Below are 15,458 nucleotides of genomic sequence, written 5' to 3'. Positions count from 1 at the left end.
CGTCGGAGCTGATCGAGATCCAGTCACCATGGGGATTCCCCATCTGACGACGATCCTCAAGCCATACGGCCAGCCGTGTCTTCTAGATGGCAGGACCGTAGTGATAGACGGGCCTGCCCTGGCTTATCACATCATCTACATATGCAACCGAGAGAGGCCAGCAACCGGCCCAATTACACACCCTTCCTGCAATGTCTTGGCCAGAACAGCCATCGCCTGGCTCGATAACCTGCGGGCACACGACGTAGTCATGTATGTGGCCCATGTCCATCTCATACCTGGAGCACGGCACTAATTTGTAAAGGAAGTGCTGCGGTGTACTTTGATGGTTATCTACCTCTAGAGAAGCGGAAAGTCCGTCTTGAGAGATTCTCTCGTACCACGAGAGACATCAACAACTATTATCTGTCCAACCCCAAAGGACCGCCTCCGCCGGCACACGCAGTGGAAGCCAGTGATTCAATCCCATCGTTGTTTCCCAAGCCAGCGGCGGCTGCATCGTCCTTGAGGCTCCCTCCTTCTGCTTTTGCTGTCCAAGCCATCATCGAGGCGATCGTGCACTCAGACCAGTACGGAAAGCTCTCGAGACTCGTGCCACAAGAGGCTGATCCGTACTGTGCCGCCCACGTACGACAAGCCGGTGGCACTGTGTTGACGTCCGATTCGGACTTGGTGTTGTACGACCTCGGGCCAAAGGGCAGTGTCGCCTTCTTCAGGGACCTCGAAGTCGGAAGGCTGTCTGGTGTAGACGGGATACTGGCCGTGGAATATGCCCCGGCGGCTCTCAGTCAACGGCTGCTCCTGCCGCCCCGCTACGGTATGTCGGCTCTTGGCTTTGAGCTGTACAACGGCATCTTCGCGCCGGCCAGGGCTCTCAGAGATGCTGCCGAGGCATCAGCAATATCGGCGGTCCCAGAGGAGTACGAGGCTTTCATGCAACCATATCGCATTACCCCTCCGAGCTTTTCAGAAGAGTGTCATGGAGACACCTGGAAGATCTTGCGCGGCTCCGACAGCAGGATTTCCGAGTGTGTCCTTCAATGCCACCTCGACCCCGACGGCATTGTGCGGGACAGAGCCGCCGAGCTCCCCGCCGTTTGGATGTTTCTCCCCCAGTTCTACGAGGACTGGTTACGGCCAAGCGCTTGGGCGACCAGTCTTCCCTTGCGCCAGATCGCATATGGGCTCGTGCAACTCGTCCCCACGGCACCATTGGAGACTGTCATCGAACACAGGCGTCTATTGTCGGCATCTTCAAACGGAACCTCGGTACCCATCCCGTCCCTTCCGTCAATCCGTCTGATGTGCAACGACCTCCTTTCCTTGTTGGGAGAAGTCCGTGGGAAGATTGGCAATACTTCGCTCTGCTGGTCTGTAGTCTCCATGTACTACGATATTATTTGGGCTGCGAGAGAGAGGAAAGAGTCAGTAGCACTCCATGTTCTCCAAAGGGACGCCGACTCGAACGGGCGCATAAACATGACCACATGGAGTGTGATGCACTTACTTGCACAGATACAGGCAACATGCTATTCGTTAAGAATGATCAAGCAAATCCTCGACATCGTGACAGACACGGCGATACAGTCGATTCCGGCTTGTTTTCTCAGCCTCAGAGAGCAGTTGACGGCCTTGCCGGCCCTCACTGAGATGCCCTCAGCTCGTGACCTGGAGCATCTTCCATCTCGGATGAAGGATGAAGGAGCTCTCGACTTGTTGACTGAGCTCGCAGGATTACCGGAACCCATAACATTCAAAGCCCGGAGGAAAACCAAAGCGAGAAAAGTGCAGAAAGAGCCGAACAACGGAGACTCAGGGCATGGGCACTCGAGCTCTTCTGCTTCTAGAAACCCTTTTGCTGCTCTCGATGGCATGTGATACTCGTGATAGGAACGTTCACATGAGCCAGATATACGGTTTAGAGACAAAGTTAGTGAAAGCGGGAGACAATATATAATAACGAAACGCTCTTGTATTGGGTACCAATTAGACCGAACGGATCCCAACCCTACATGCATACAGGAAAGCTTTTGATGTTAAGCATTGCTCCTCCTCAGATGACCTCCTCCGCGCGCAATCATGCCTCATACTAATACCATAAAAGAAAGGTAATCTTATGTACCTGCTCGCGTATGCGCCTCGCACTCAGACCGGAACAAAGATGCCTCGCAGCCCTAGAACGCCAGAGCTACAATGTAAGAATGTGTGGAAAGGGGCGAGCGTGAGGAAAGCATCAACATGGGCAAAGTCAGGAGACAGCCCGTGAAATCATCCACCATCAAAGTGCAGAAACAAGATATGAAACAACCCTGCCAGGAAAGCACACCCAAGCCTCCTCCCCCAAGTGCCCAACTACCGTAACATCATCGTCAGTACCATGAAAAACCCTTCCCCACATGCGCAAACATCTAGCCGACCACCGCCTTCATGCTGAGGCTCTCCAGGAAGCCAGTCAGGTCCTCCTTCTTGACCTCGACGACACAGTGCTCAAAGCTGTCGATCCGGACCCTCGCATTGGTCTCGGCAACCACGTCCTGGAAGGCCGTGCCGAAACGGTTCAGGCCGTAGCCCCGGTCCTTGGCACCGCCGAGCAGGTCCTCGTCGTCTTCCGACTCCGAGTCCGAGTCCGACCCGTCGGACGCCTCAGACTCCGTCTCCTCGTCCTCGCCGTCCTCGGCCGCATCTCCTCCGCGCTCGCGCCGCGCCGCAGCCGCCGCAGCCTTCCTCTCCTCCCTGGCCGCTTGCCTTGCGCGCCGCCTGTCGTCCCGCAGCTTGTTCTTCTTCTCGCGCTCCTCCTGCCTCTTCCGCGCCGCCTCGCGGCTCTGCGAGAGCGCGTCCGGCCCTCCGCCGCCGCCGGTGCCGACGACGACGTACACGCCGCGCTTCTCGTCTATGCTGGCCACGACGAGCGGCGTGCCTCTCCCGCCGTGCGCGAGCCGGCCACCGGTGGCGTCCTTCTCCTGCTCGGCAAGAGCCTCGCCGATCCACAGCGCCAGCTTGGTCAGCGCACCCGGGTGAACAAAGACGGCAGCCTCGGGGCCTTCTTTGACGATGCACATACGAAAGGCGCGCAGGTGGGTGATCTGCTTCTTCTTCATGATCGTGGTGCCCGTGTTGAAGATGGCACGGTGGAGGAACTGGGCCGTGGGCAGACCGGCCTTGAGGGCCTCGATATCCTCCAGGGCGTCGTAGGCTTCCCAGAAGCGAGGAAGCCATTCCTCCCTCTGGACATGTGCATAGTCTCCGTTGACATCCTGGGTCGACTGCGAGGCGCTCTCCACAACACCCGCCTCGGTGGCCGCTACCTTGCCGACCTCGAGCAGCGCGCCGATGACGACGCCAACATCCTGAGCACTCAGTGTCGCGCGCCAGCCCCAACTGCGCACGAATCCCCAGCCGTCCTTCGCGCCGCCACGGTCCTTGCCGTCCGTGTCGATCGTCGGGACCATCTCGTCTAGGTTGTACAGAGATGCATACTTGAGCAGCTTGATGCGCAGCTCCCTCTTCAACATCATGTCCATGTGAGAGTAGCTCTGCCGGCACTGGACGAGACTAACGCCCATCTTGGCAAAGAGCTTGTGCAGACGTTTGAGGCCCGTCTCGCTCCACATCTTGAGCCGGGAGAAGAGGTAAGGCGAGTGCAGCATGCTATCGTAGAGACTCCAGTGGCGGATGAGGAGGAACTTGGGCTCGGGAGACAGCCGGATGCTCGTGTCTTCGGGACTGCGGGCCGTGGTAGGTATGATCCCGGTGAGTTCGGGAGTGACCCGGCCGCTACTGCTGCCAACCTCGGGCGGATTCAGGCGTCGGACTTCGTCGCGCAGCAGTTGCCGTATCCGGGCTCCCCGCATGCCCATCCAGCCCGAAGTCGAGCGGCTCTCGGCCGCCCGAACCGGAACTGCGATACCGGCCGAAGACCGGCCGTAAAGCTCCATGGATGTCACGCCCACAATGCTCAACCAGAGCAGGTCGTTGTCTTCCCGACCGAGTTCGGAGGCCAACGAGTAGATCATTGAAGATATCGGTTCCGAGTAAGACGTGCCCATCCTGTAGTACTTTCGCAGGACGCCCTCGTTCTCGCGACGCATCCGCAGCAGGCGCCGCCTCAGAGTGCGAGCCGACGGTGCTTTAGGGGGCTGAGCGGCGGAGGGCGGGTCAGCCGGGTCACTCGAGGAGAAAACGGCAGGGTCTTGCAGGGACATAAGTCCTCGCTGTGCTGGTCTCCTCGGCGAGTCTGGTATCGGGCTCGACTGGATCAATGTCAGTAGGTGCGCATTCGGCAAGTGCTCAAGATATCCATGACTTACAGAATTGCTCCGCCTCCTCTGGCGAGGCCGGTCGTCGTCTTCGCTGTCTTCATCCTCATCCATGTCCGACCACGACTTTCTCTTCTGCCCAGCACGCGCCAGAGGCTCGTCATTCTCTTCGCCCTCGCTCTCCGAGTCAGTGTCGTCGAGGTCTTCGCCGTTGTCGTCAATTTCGGGCATGTCGACGAGCGCAAGATACGCGTCCTTCTCCTTGTCGAGCTCGTCCTCGATGTCACCATCGTCAAAAACCACAATACCTCCCTTTCCGGGCTTATAGGCACGATCGATCCGGCCGCCGGCTATTCCTGTGGGCGTCCGAGCCTGGAAGCCCTGCGCACTCGCCGTCTCGGGCTCCAGTGGGAAGCCGCCAAACACATTGCCCAAATTCCATGGCCGGTGGGAGTCGATGACCCAGACCTCGACGCCGCCGAAGGTGGTCTCGTCATCCTCTGGCTCGACTCCCAAGACAGTACCCAAGTCAACCATGCCCCCGACTCCGAGGCAGACGACCACGCCACCGGCTCCGCCCCGCGTCTCCATCATGGGGGAGACAAGCTCGCTCCCGACGCGTTCAAGGTCGGCATAGCCGGCAACAGGTTGGATCTTGTGAGGGATGTAGTCGTGCTTGAGGAGGCGCGTCAGGATACGGCAGGCGCAGAGGGAATCGGGCTCGAGAGCGACGAGAATGAGGACGGGAGGCGAGAGGGGATGGCGCGTGTTCTGCAGGTGCAGATAGAGCTTGGATATCAAGGATCTCGGCAGATACATGGCTAAGAGAGTCTAGACGCGTAGATTGGCGATCCTTGGGGCCACATGGGGTGCTGTTATCACGGGTCCGAGGGTGGTGTTTTCCGGCGTAGAGCTTGCCCGTCGGTGCGTGCAAGATGTGTCGAGGTTCTCACGCGCGCGAGGATGCGGGTGTAGGCGCGTGCGTCTAAGTGGGATGGGAGGAGGGGATTGCCACAGTATGTAATGCTGGACGCTGGAACTAGTGAAAAAATTGAACTGATACAAGACAATAAAGATTATCAGGCTGTCTTTGAGGAGAGGAGCGAGGATGCGAGCATGGAAAACAAATGCTGGAGAGGGGCGTCTGTGTGTATGGAGCGACTGAGCATGGCATGGATGGCCATTTGACGGAGCCATACGACGACACAAGACGCGGTCTAGCTTCTTTGACGAGACGCGACGAGAAAGACTCCACTAGAGAAAAACCGCTTTAGTTAGTGAATGCTGGGCGGGTCGGCGCAGTGTGGGGCGACGCCAGCGGGCCGCCGCCCTCCCTCTGGGACTCTCTACAAGCTCCTCTACAAGTAGGTCTGGCATTGCAACACTACAACACTAACTACCTATCTATAGCCATCTCAAACTTCTCGTGATATCAACCTGATCCTAATCCCCCTCTACATGATCCAATCCATAGGGCCCAAGTCTTTGAGGGTCCCGTGTTGGGGAAGGAGAGCGACAAGTCCAGAGTGACCCCAACGTGCTGCATGGTGATGGGGTTTCTGTCATGGGAACCCTTGGCAACGACAGCCGGCACAAGTGATAGGCCGTCCTCTGTCTCCAAAAGTAGCTTTGCAACTTCGCGGTCTCCTCGCTCGACTGCCTGGTGAAGACGGGCGGCTGGTCTCGGGTGCCCTTGAACTCGAGCTCTACCATCACGGCGGAGACACTGGTCAGCGCTCGTCAGAGTAGTCGTTGACCCAGAAATGACCCAGAAAGGAGGTCTGTTGATCACGCTGCTTGAGGAGAATCTTATGAGATTTGTTTTATCTTAAGAAGACTTCGTGTAGCTCGGTTGAAGATAGCTACGCAGTCCCGCTTTGCCTGCTCTAGGTTCTCACTCGAGAGCAATGCTTTTCCAACATTAAGCGAAAACACCCGCATTCGGTCTTCTTCCCAAGCTGCTCAGCTGGATCACTTTCACGTGTGCCAGACAACCAAAAGCACACCCAGCTGGGCCAACAGATGGCTTCTAGGGGGGAAAGTCCTTGTCTGCTTGTATGTCAGCACGCGTTGCGACAATAAGTAGGCGGCATCATGTGTCTACTCGTCCACGAGGTTTCTGTCTTTACATAAGTGCCAGGGTGCTTATCTCACTTATCTCACTTACAACATGCACGACAGCTGCAGCTCTGGCTGACTCTCTCAATGCAAGCCCAATCAGGCATTGACATTCTGCCAGGGCACCCCAGCCTGTCGGATCTCTGGTCCTTTTGGGAGGGCTGTCTCTCTCTCTCTCTCTCTTTCTTCTCAGTCGGCATGTAGGGGCCATGAAATGGCCCGCCAAGTCTGGACTGTCTCCCCAGTCCAAGGATTGATCAATTGGTTGATTGATCAACCACACCCATGTTCCTGGTAATCATCGCGGGGATTTTTCATCTCACATGTTCACCCCGCTTCTTCCTCTCCAAGGCTCTCGCATTCTTTATTCCACTTCCTATTGTTCCTTTCTCAAAAGAAAAACCAAATGCAGTGCTTCTAAATTCAATTGAGTCTTGGCTCCGGGACTGTCTGCTGGGTTTTAGAACGTCCCTTTTCGGCATCAGACCCCTCTGTAGCCATTCGAAATCGTACCCAAACTGGTGGTCCCGCCACTGTGGTAGTGTTTGCATCGAGCGCGCAGTCCAAACCAAACCGTCGGTAACAGTAGAGGCATCAAGTCACGCACGACTTATACAGTTTGGAGGAGACCAAGGCGCCTTCTCGTCCCTTGAGAAATTCTTGCCCAGTCTATATCAGCTTGATCTTTTTTAGTATTTGCTATCGCCTATTGGGTATACCATTGAGGCGTTGGCCCGCACAAGGATCGGCCCGGTCACGCCAGAAACCGGTGATGGCTCATGAGGATGATTCGGATTTCATAGAGCCCGCTTCGGACGAAGCCTCTCTGAATCTCGAGGAATTCGTCATCACATCAGACTACGACCCGACCGTTGCCGAGTCCGTACTGGGCTCCGTCAGCTCCAGCGTATACGCTCATTGCCACGAGCATGGCAGGCATGTCCACCCTACTCTCATAACTGCGCTCTTCTTGGCGGTGGTCCTAACCTCGGAGCCAGACGATATCACATGTACCGCTACGGCAGGTATCCGATACCCAATGACGATACAGAGGCCGGGAGGGAGGGCTTGCGGCACGCTCTCTTTAAGGAGCTCCTTGACGGCAGGTTGCATCTGGCGCCCATCGACGAGTACCCTCAAAAGATTCTCGATATTGGGACTGGGTTCGGCGACTGGGCCATGGAGAGTATGGCACTCTCGCACTTCTTCTTGTTGCATCATGTCCTTGAGTGCAGGAACGCCATTGACTAACAAGCATCTCGTCAGTGGGCGATAAATTCCCCAGCGCAACGGTCGTCGGCGTCGATCTCTCGCCCATACAACCGGTCTGGATCCCGCCCAACGTGTCTTTTGTCGTGGACGACGTCGAAGACGCCTGGATCCACGGCGACAACTATGACTACATACACATGCGAGTGACAGCCTGCGTTCTCAAGGACCCGATCAGAGTGATATTGAACGCATTCAGGTGTGCTACCTTTCCCCCCAGTCTCGCGATCAAGGTAGAGGAAAGGGAACTGATCAATTTGCCTTTATTTTCCCGAAACGCACAGGAACCTGAGGCCTGGAGGCTGGATAGAAATACAAGAGGTGTATCCAAAGGTCGGCTGCATCGACGACACCATGCCGGCAGACTACGCGCCCAAGGTGTTCTACGAGAAGCTGCACGACGTCTTCCGAGAGAAGTACGGCTTCGACTCGTTCATCTGCGAGCGGCTGCCCGGCGAGCTGGCAAGGCTAGGATTCGTCAACGTCCAAAAGAAAGTCTGCCACATCCCCATCGGCCTCTGGGCCAAGGAGAAGAAGCGGATGCACCAGGCCTTCCTCCTGCAAGAGGTTCTCGGCGAGTTCCTGCCCGTCATGGAGGCCAAGCCCTTCAGGGAGGAGGACCAGGGGGAGACGGACCGCGAGGCAATCCACCAGCTCTTTGGACAAGTCAGACAAGCCCTGCAATCCAAAAAGATCCATGCATACCTCCCCTTTCATTTCATCTACGCGCAAAAGCCGCTTTGAATGCCACCAGCAAACCACGCCATGGCCCAGCAAGGAGCACCACGTCACAATATGTTCGCACTACAAGTCTGAAAGCAAAACGATACGAGTTATCATGATCTACTTAGGTCGTGTCATTATTACTCTGTCTCTCTCCCTTCATGTCTCTTGTTGTTGCCCTTTTTCTTGTGCTCCTTCTAGAAATATGAAGAGCGAGAAAGGAAAGTAAAAAAGAATGAAAGACTCTACGCAAACTTTCTCAAGCTGCGTCTAGGTCCCGCCGAAGGACCATCGGAGAAGAGCGTCAGAAATCCAACACCTTCATCAAAAGGAATGCAAAAAGAGATCGAACCTCATATTTCCTCCCGTACGCACAAGCACCGGTGACTACCGACCAGACAGACTCAAGAGACCTTTCGGTGCTCTCGACGTCGTCCGAGGGCTTCAAGGCTTTCGCCCGTACGTCACGTACAAGTTGAAGTAGGTGTGCTTGTTGTGGTCCTGGAAGTCGGCCCGCACCGAGTCGGCAAACTCGACGACCTGCTCCTTGGTCCAGCCCATGAAGCGGGTGAAGAGGGCCAGGCAGATGGTCTCGACGCCGAGGGTGAAGTTCTCGAGGACCCAGCCGCCGATCTGCTTGGCCCGCGGGTCCTTGGGCCAGCGGTTCATGGGCCACTTGAAGGGGATGCGCACAATGTCCACGAAGCCGGCGTCCTTCATCATCTCGGCGGCCTTGCCGCAGGTGTTGAGGTGGAAGCCGGATCTCTCACCGGCCTCGAGCATGAGGTCGCTCCACCTCTTCATCGGGCTGTCGTCGGGGAGCGTGCCGTCGTCACAGACGAGCGGGAAGTCTATGTCCTGGATCTCGAGCCAGCCGTCCTGATTGAGGTTCCTGGACGGAACGATCAGTTCCTGAATTCTCTTGGCATGTGAGGTATGCAGGCCAACGGTGCAGGCATATCTAGAGGGGTGGGAGGGGGGCGAGCCTACTCATAAGCCTGGCGGTAAAAGGCTGGCCAGTCCCTGAAAGCACCCGTCATCATGAGGGAGTGGATGTAGTCAAATTTGAAGGTGAACGTCCACGGTTCTTCGAGATCATCAATCTCGAATTGGACGTTCTGGGGTATGTATTGCGGCTGGATGGGCGAGAGATCGACCCCGATGATCTACGAGGCCGCGTGAGTCTTTTCCAAGCTCTACTTGATACATTGAGGAGAGCGGCTTACCTCAGCTTCTGGGTGCTTCTCCGCTGAAAAGACAGCAAACAGATTAGATTGTGGAAAGACCATCAAGACAATGGGACACGACACATACTGAACTCACAAGCCCAGAAGCCTAATGATTTGAGCTGTGTCAGCCGGCGAATATGCGTTTGTGCCAAGAATGTCTCACCTAGTCCGCACCCCACGTCCAAGACACGATGGACAGTGTTCAGGGGGGCGAAAGAATACCCCCCAAAGGTGTTTAGACACAGGTTGTACTGGTACTCTGTCCAGATCGATTAGGCGCCCTGGTCTCGAACACCGCAAGGCTTGTCATGGCATTCCTAATTACCTTGGCGGTACAGCTCCTCCTGTGCAAAGGCATTAGCAAGGGTCACCACCATGTCATACGCCTTGCGAGAGAGTTCAACTCCACAAACAAGGCTCCGCTGGGACGTCCAACATACCTGGTCAATTGGCAAGACGTATTTACCGTCCTTGTAGCCGTGGTACTGACGGCCATTTTCGTCGCGCGTGCTCAGAATGCTGGAACGGAGAGATGCTGTAGAGGAGAGGAGAGACATTTCCTACCATTGGGTACAGTAGTCGGCATGGATGTCGAGATAAAGTGCGACTACCGGGAAATGGGGACCGGGACTTACATCTCCAAGTGCCGAGTCCGCGTCCTCCCAGTGGACCTTAGTGGGGGAACCACAGCGGGTTCTAGTCAGCAAGTGCCGGGTTGATAGGCAGCGCTAGGGCATTTAGGGGAAGATTAGGACGGTGGGTAGTAGCAACCATGAGGTTATACAATGGGGTTACGGGGGATCGGTCTCGGGCGTTTCTGGGGGACGGGATCGGTGGGAAACGGCTCGGCTCCTGGGCCCAAGTCCAGGGCTGAATAGGTGGGTGGATGGGGGGAAGAGACTCGAGGGCGCGGGGGACAAAATATGTGGGTGTGGGTGGTAATAAAGGCAGTGTGCAAGGCAGCATCGAGCTGTATGGACGGCCTGCCGGCATCGAAGAATTCTAGACGGACGGCGGGGAGGAGGACATACATCGTCAGCCTCGAGCACCATGCCCTCGTCCTGCTGGACCATGTTGGCCATTGCTGTTGAGAAGGGAAGAATTGCCACTCAGAGAGTTCAAATGGTCAAACGAGACGAGGGAAGAAACCGTTAGTCGCACGGGGAACCAAAGAGGCGTGTGGGCTATGTGAGCAGCAGCGGCTGCGGTGCCCTAGTGGTATGGACGCTTCCGTTGAGTGAGTGTGCGAGCAGAGAGAGAGAGAGAGAGTTTGTTCAATGAGCAAGACGAGCAACTGTTGGTGTTGAATTGTTTCTTCCCCCTACTCGAACCAAAGGTGTCTTGCGCACAAACAAATTGATGCAGAAATGGACTCGACACGACCTCGGACAGACGAGACAACGAGTTGCAAAGAACAGTCTCGAGTCTGCCCCCTCGGTCGAGGGCAGCGAGGCGGCATTCTTAAGGGATTTCCTTCTCCAGGCCGTTGGCTCAGAATCGACGACAAGCGAGAGACAATGCCTGTCGAGGAAGCTTCAGCCATGAGCGAGGAGAGGCATCAATGGAGGAGCAAGCAGCATCGGGGGATGCAGTGACAGGTCCCCGGAAAAGAAAAGAAAGCTCACACAGCCGGCCCTCGCTGGGCGCACTCCTCCCAGTCCCCACCCCAAGCTGTTGCCGTCCATGAACGAGAAGCAACCTCTCGGGGGCGGCCCAGAGCGCAGACCCTCCTCACCGGGTGGGGACGGCGAGGAGAAAGGCACATGGAGGATGATCATGGATGGAGAACTACTTGTAGGCCGAGGAGGAGGGAGGGGTAGTAAGCTCTGTGGTTGGCGTGTGAGACAATCCCGTCTTGTTTGCTTGCTAGTCTTGGGGCTTGAGACTAGCAGCCTCTTCCAAGGCTCCATCACCTCTGCTCGCGAAGCTGCAGGTCACGAGCTGCCCAGTGCTGCCCAAGTCCCAGCTCGACGTGGGACAAGGAGCCGGCGGATTGGCTTTCAGCTGTTCTCACATTGATTAAGCGAAAGTGATAGCTCCGTTCGCCATGCTTGAGATTCCGCGGTGGGAAGTCCTTGCAGAGGGCAAGCCGGCAAGGTACAGGATAGGCCTGCCAATCGCTCAAAGCTCAGTGGACGGGGCATGGGCAGCTCGTTTCCCATTACGCAAATGATGGACCGCGGGTGGCACACATCCCTGGTCACACCTTCAACGAGGTGTGCCGAGTCTTTGGTGGGGAGTCTGGCTTTCAATCGCGCATCTTCTGTATCGCTTTTACCTTTGAATGGCCGTGGCACCTGACTGGCAGGTTGCAAGGATATCGCCTTGACTAGACGGGGAATCTGGTGTGGAAATTTGTTCCAGTGCTTCTATTGAGGAGTAGTGCGGGTCTGAGACCATTTGTTTGATCAAATATTGCGGATGAAAGCATGTGCAGGATCACAAAAGTTCCAGTGAAGGGGGACAGGTTAGAGGAGAGGAGAGGAGACGAGGAGGAGGAGAGGGACAAGCTTGGAGGGAAAAGAGCGAGAAAGACCTGCAAGAAGAAGGCTGCATCACAGGCCACCACCACCCCAATACCGAGGGCAGCTCGGGACAAGCCCCCCCTCACGACGACAATCCTGTCAATAATGGCATGCAGTGCGCCACGTACGTCCTCGAGCTCGACTCATGGCGTCTGTCAGTCGCGCAAAAAAAGCAAAGTGCTGCCAGAAACAGCCGATTACGTCGAGTCCTGAGGAGGGTCGGGCGGAAGCCTGACTTGTCCAGCTGAGATTTGTGACAGCAGCCTGTGTGATGGGACATGGCCACTAACCCGAAGGAGAACACCCTCCTGCGAGGGCTGCAGCCATCGTCACAGTCGCTGGGCCTGTCGCTGGTGTCTGTGGCGGCTTGGGACTGCACCGACAGTTCCCAGGCGAAAGGTTCACCAGTAACGACAAGTCCGTGCAGCTCAGCGAGATGGGGGACTCTCGACCACACTCGAACAGTGATTGGCTATCCCTCCAATTGGGGAGGTGATGGTGATGAGCAGCGCCTAATAGACTGGTTCTGGGCAATGATACCGCGCCGCCTAACCTCATTTCCACGCCCAGCCGAAGTCTATTCAGTCAAGCCTGCATCGGACACCCGGACCGCCACCTAGTTGCATCATCCTGGAAGACGGGCTGCGGGTCGGATGCGACGTCAATGGCGAGAAAACGCTTCGAGGCCATGCCGTTCTTGTAGACTCGGTAATCGCAGTAGCACGGGCGGGGGAACTACGTGCATGTTCGGGATCTCAGGACTTCTTGCTGCTGGTCTGCTGGTCTGCTGGTCTGCTCAGAGGCGTGCCGGTTTGACGGACAGGATCGTGAAATAAATACAGCCCCTGCAGTCCGGTTCACAGACTCATGAGGTTGCGAGCCACAAGGACCTACCTTATACCACAGATCAGATAGCCAGACGAATCTCAGCCCGCTACGTTCTGTCAACGAGCAAACAGACAGATACACGCCACTGCAGACACGATCTTTCAACGGAGCACGTTGTCTTACCCCGTCGTCAACTGCGGCCGTCGTCGTATCGACCTTGCCCGGCCTGGAAACTCTTCCCTGCATTTGACTTTCGACAAGGGTGTGACGGCACTCAACGAGCGGTACCCGATTTTCTGTTTGCGTTGAGCACGGTACCCATCATCTTGCCTCTTCTCCTCGGGCAGGTCTTCTCTTTACTTCTTCTCATCCAGCCATCCTGCCCGCGAAACGAGGTCCTAGCCTGCGGACAAGAGAAGCACGTTGCGACAAGATGAACATCACCAGGATGGGAAGTCCCGAGACTTCGTTGACACTGCTGCTCGCAACTCTCCTATTCCTCTACTGGTCGACAATCAACTTTCTCTCGTGGCGCCGCCTCAGACACATACCCGGTCCGCGATGGGCGGCCCTGAGCAAGTGGTGGATGCTGCGTAACACCTTGGGCGGACACATGCATCTGGCAACGAAAGAAGCCTGCAAGCAATACGGTAAGGGGCTTTTCGCTTCCGTGCCCTCGGCTTCGAATCAATTTCCAGCACTCGTCATCCTGTCCCTTGCCCTGATTCCTGCCACCATTCCATGTGTACAAGGTTGTTTCATACTGGGGGACAGCAGAATGTCTTTGCTTTTTTTCCCATGCAAGTAACTACCCAAAAGCTGACTGACTGATGCAACGTAATGCGGCGCGACAGGCCCCCTGGTACGCATCGGTCCCAACAATCTGGTCACAAACAATCCCGATGTGATTCGGCGTCTCTGGGCCGTCAGGTCCCCTTACAAAAAGGGTTCCTTTTATGAGGCTGTGAGGTTCAACCCGGAACGGGATAACCTCATCTCGATGAGGGACGACACCCTTCATAATGAACTCCGGGCCAAGATGGCCCCCGGTGTAAGTGAATTTTTGCCCTCCTGCACTTGCTTTCTGCCAGACTGAGACTCACAATGACGAAACCCAGTATGCTGGCAAGGACAATGAGGCTCTGGAGACGGCTATCGATCAGGAAATCCACGCCTTCTTGAACCTCTTGGAGCATAAATACATCTCTACCGACAGAGAGTTTCGCCCGGTCGACATGGCAAGGAAGGTGCAGTACCTGACACTAGATGTCATTACCTCGCTCGCTTTCGGCCAAAAGTTTGGTTACATCGACCAAGACACGGATGTACACTCGTACATTCAGATAACGGAGGACAGCATGCCGGTGATGATGGTCTTGTCGCTCTTTCCCGTACTCGCCAAGACATTACAAACCAAGCTTTTCCGGTGGCTCATGCCCTCTGAGCGTGACCGGGTTGGGTTTGGTGCCTTTATTAGGTACAACACCCCGTCGTCGTTTGTCACCGTAGCGGACAGAGCAACACGCTGACACGCCTCACTTGATAGCGTCGCGAAGCAGGTCGTGAACGAACGGCTAGCGTCGGATGACCCCTACCGGAAGGACATGCTCGGCTCTTTCCTCGCTCATGGTCTGACGCGGGAAGAAGCCGAGGGGGAGACACTTGTGCAGATCATCGCAGGATCCGACACGACGGCAACGGCGCTGCGTGCCACCTTCTTGCACCTGATGACCTCGCCGCAGGCGTATGCCCGGTTGGCCAACGAGGTGCGAACCGCATCGGCAGAAGGGCGGATCTCGTCGCCCATCACGGAGGCGGAGGCCCGCCAGCTCCCATACTTGCAGGCGGTGATCAAGGAGGGCCTCCGCATCAACCCCCCAGTCACGGGGACGATGGACACTATTGTCCCTCCCGGGGGCGATGTGCTGTGTGGAATACCCGTGCCTGAAGGCGTCGAGGTCGGCGTGGCCATGTTCAGTCTCCAGAGCCTTCAGTCCGTCTACGGGGTCGACGCCGAGGTCTTCCGCCCCGAGCGTTGGCTCGAAGCCGACGAGGCGCAGCTCAAAGAGATGAACAGCACCAGGGATCTCATCTTCAAGTACGGCAAGTGGCAGTGCCTTGGCAAGAACGTCGCGCTCATCGAGCTGAACAAGGTCTTTGTCGAGGTAAGTGGTCCTGCTTAAACTATCCGATACGCGCGAGTTCTTGGGACGCTCCAGCTGACCAATTCGACCAGTGCCTGCGCCGGTATGACTTCGCGCTTGTCTACCCTGGCAAGCCGTGGCACTCGGTCTCGGCTGGTATCTTTCTTCAGTCTGATCTTTTCACCAAGATAACGCGGATCAAGTGAGGCCATTCTCGGCTGTTGCAGCCCGAGATTCCTGGGAGGAATGAGGCTGGTGAAAGAGGCCGATGTAGGCGAAAGGCTGGAGAGCACTGGCGAGATGCGAAAGCCCCTGGACATCCCCGAATCTTGAGCCCACGTAGCGCTGCGTCATGCTTTCAGAAAT

General features: G+C 56.4%; 5 protein-coding genes across 5 annotated transcripts; 3 read left to right on the top strand and 2 right to left on the bottom strand.

Annotated features, from left to right (window-relative positions):
* Positions 1-28: 28 nt before the first annotated feature.
* E0L32_004856 (uncharacterized protein) lies at positions 29-1,878 on the top strand (the record flags this gene model as incomplete). The annotated part of the gene is made up of 2 exons (XM_031139312.1): positions 29-252; positions 309-1,878. The coding sequence occupies 2 exons, from the start codon at positions 29-31 to the stop codon at positions 1,876-1,878; spliced, it is 1,794 nt and encodes a 597-aa protein (XP_030996737.1).
* A 530-nt stretch (positions 1,879-2,408) lies between these two features.
* Positions 2,409-5,075, bottom strand: E0L32_004855 (uncharacterized protein; the record flags this gene model as incomplete). Its single annotated transcript, XM_031139311.1, has 2 exons — positions 2,409-4,250; positions 4,308-5,075. 2 exons carry the CDS (start codon positions 5,073-5,075, stop codon positions 2,409-2,411), a joined length of 2,610 nt encoding a protein of 869 aa, XP_030996736.1.
* A 2,071-nt stretch (positions 5,076-7,146) lies between these two features.
* Positions 7,147-8,387, top strand: E0L32_004854 (uncharacterized protein; the record flags this gene model as incomplete). The annotated part of the gene is made up of 4 exons (XM_031139310.1): positions 7,147-7,269; positions 7,311-7,560; positions 7,641-7,842; positions 7,928-8,387. 4 exons carry the CDS (start codon positions 7,147-7,149, stop codon positions 8,385-8,387), a joined length of 1,035 nt encoding a protein of 344 aa, XP_030996735.1.
* A 423-nt stretch (positions 8,388-8,810) lies between these two features.
* On the bottom strand, positions 8,811-10,668 carry E0L32_004853 (uncharacterized protein; the record flags this gene model as incomplete). Its single annotated transcript, XM_031139309.1, has 8 exons — positions 8,811-9,258; positions 9,357-9,532; positions 9,593-9,615; positions 9,681-9,701; positions 9,759-9,854; positions 9,921-9,981; positions 10,036-10,155; positions 10,627-10,668. 8 exons carry the CDS (start codon positions 10,666-10,668, stop codon positions 8,811-8,813), a joined length of 987 nt encoding a protein of 328 aa, XP_030996734.1.
* A 3,319-nt stretch (positions 10,669-13,987) lies between these two features.
* On the top strand, positions 13,988-15,298 carry E0L32_004852 (uncharacterized protein; the record flags this gene model as incomplete). The annotated part of the gene is made up of 4 exons (XM_031139308.1): positions 13,988-13,999; positions 14,040-14,425; positions 14,495-15,113; positions 15,185-15,298. The coding sequence occupies 4 exons, from the start codon at positions 13,988-13,990 to the stop codon at positions 15,296-15,298; spliced, it is 1,131 nt and encodes a 376-aa protein (XP_030996733.1).
* Positions 15,299-15,458: the final 160 nt, after the last annotated feature.

This window comes from Thyridium curvatum (assembly GCF_004353045.1).
Source record: "Thyridium curvatum strain D216 chromosome Unknown NODE_24_length_455711_cov_82.946811, whole genome shotgun sequence".
NCBI classification, from domain to species: Eukaryota; Fungi; Ascomycota; class Sordariomycetes; order Thyridiales; family Thyridiaceae; genus Thyridium; species Thyridium curvatum.
This window is presented reverse-complemented; position numbering and strand designations above follow the sequence as displayed.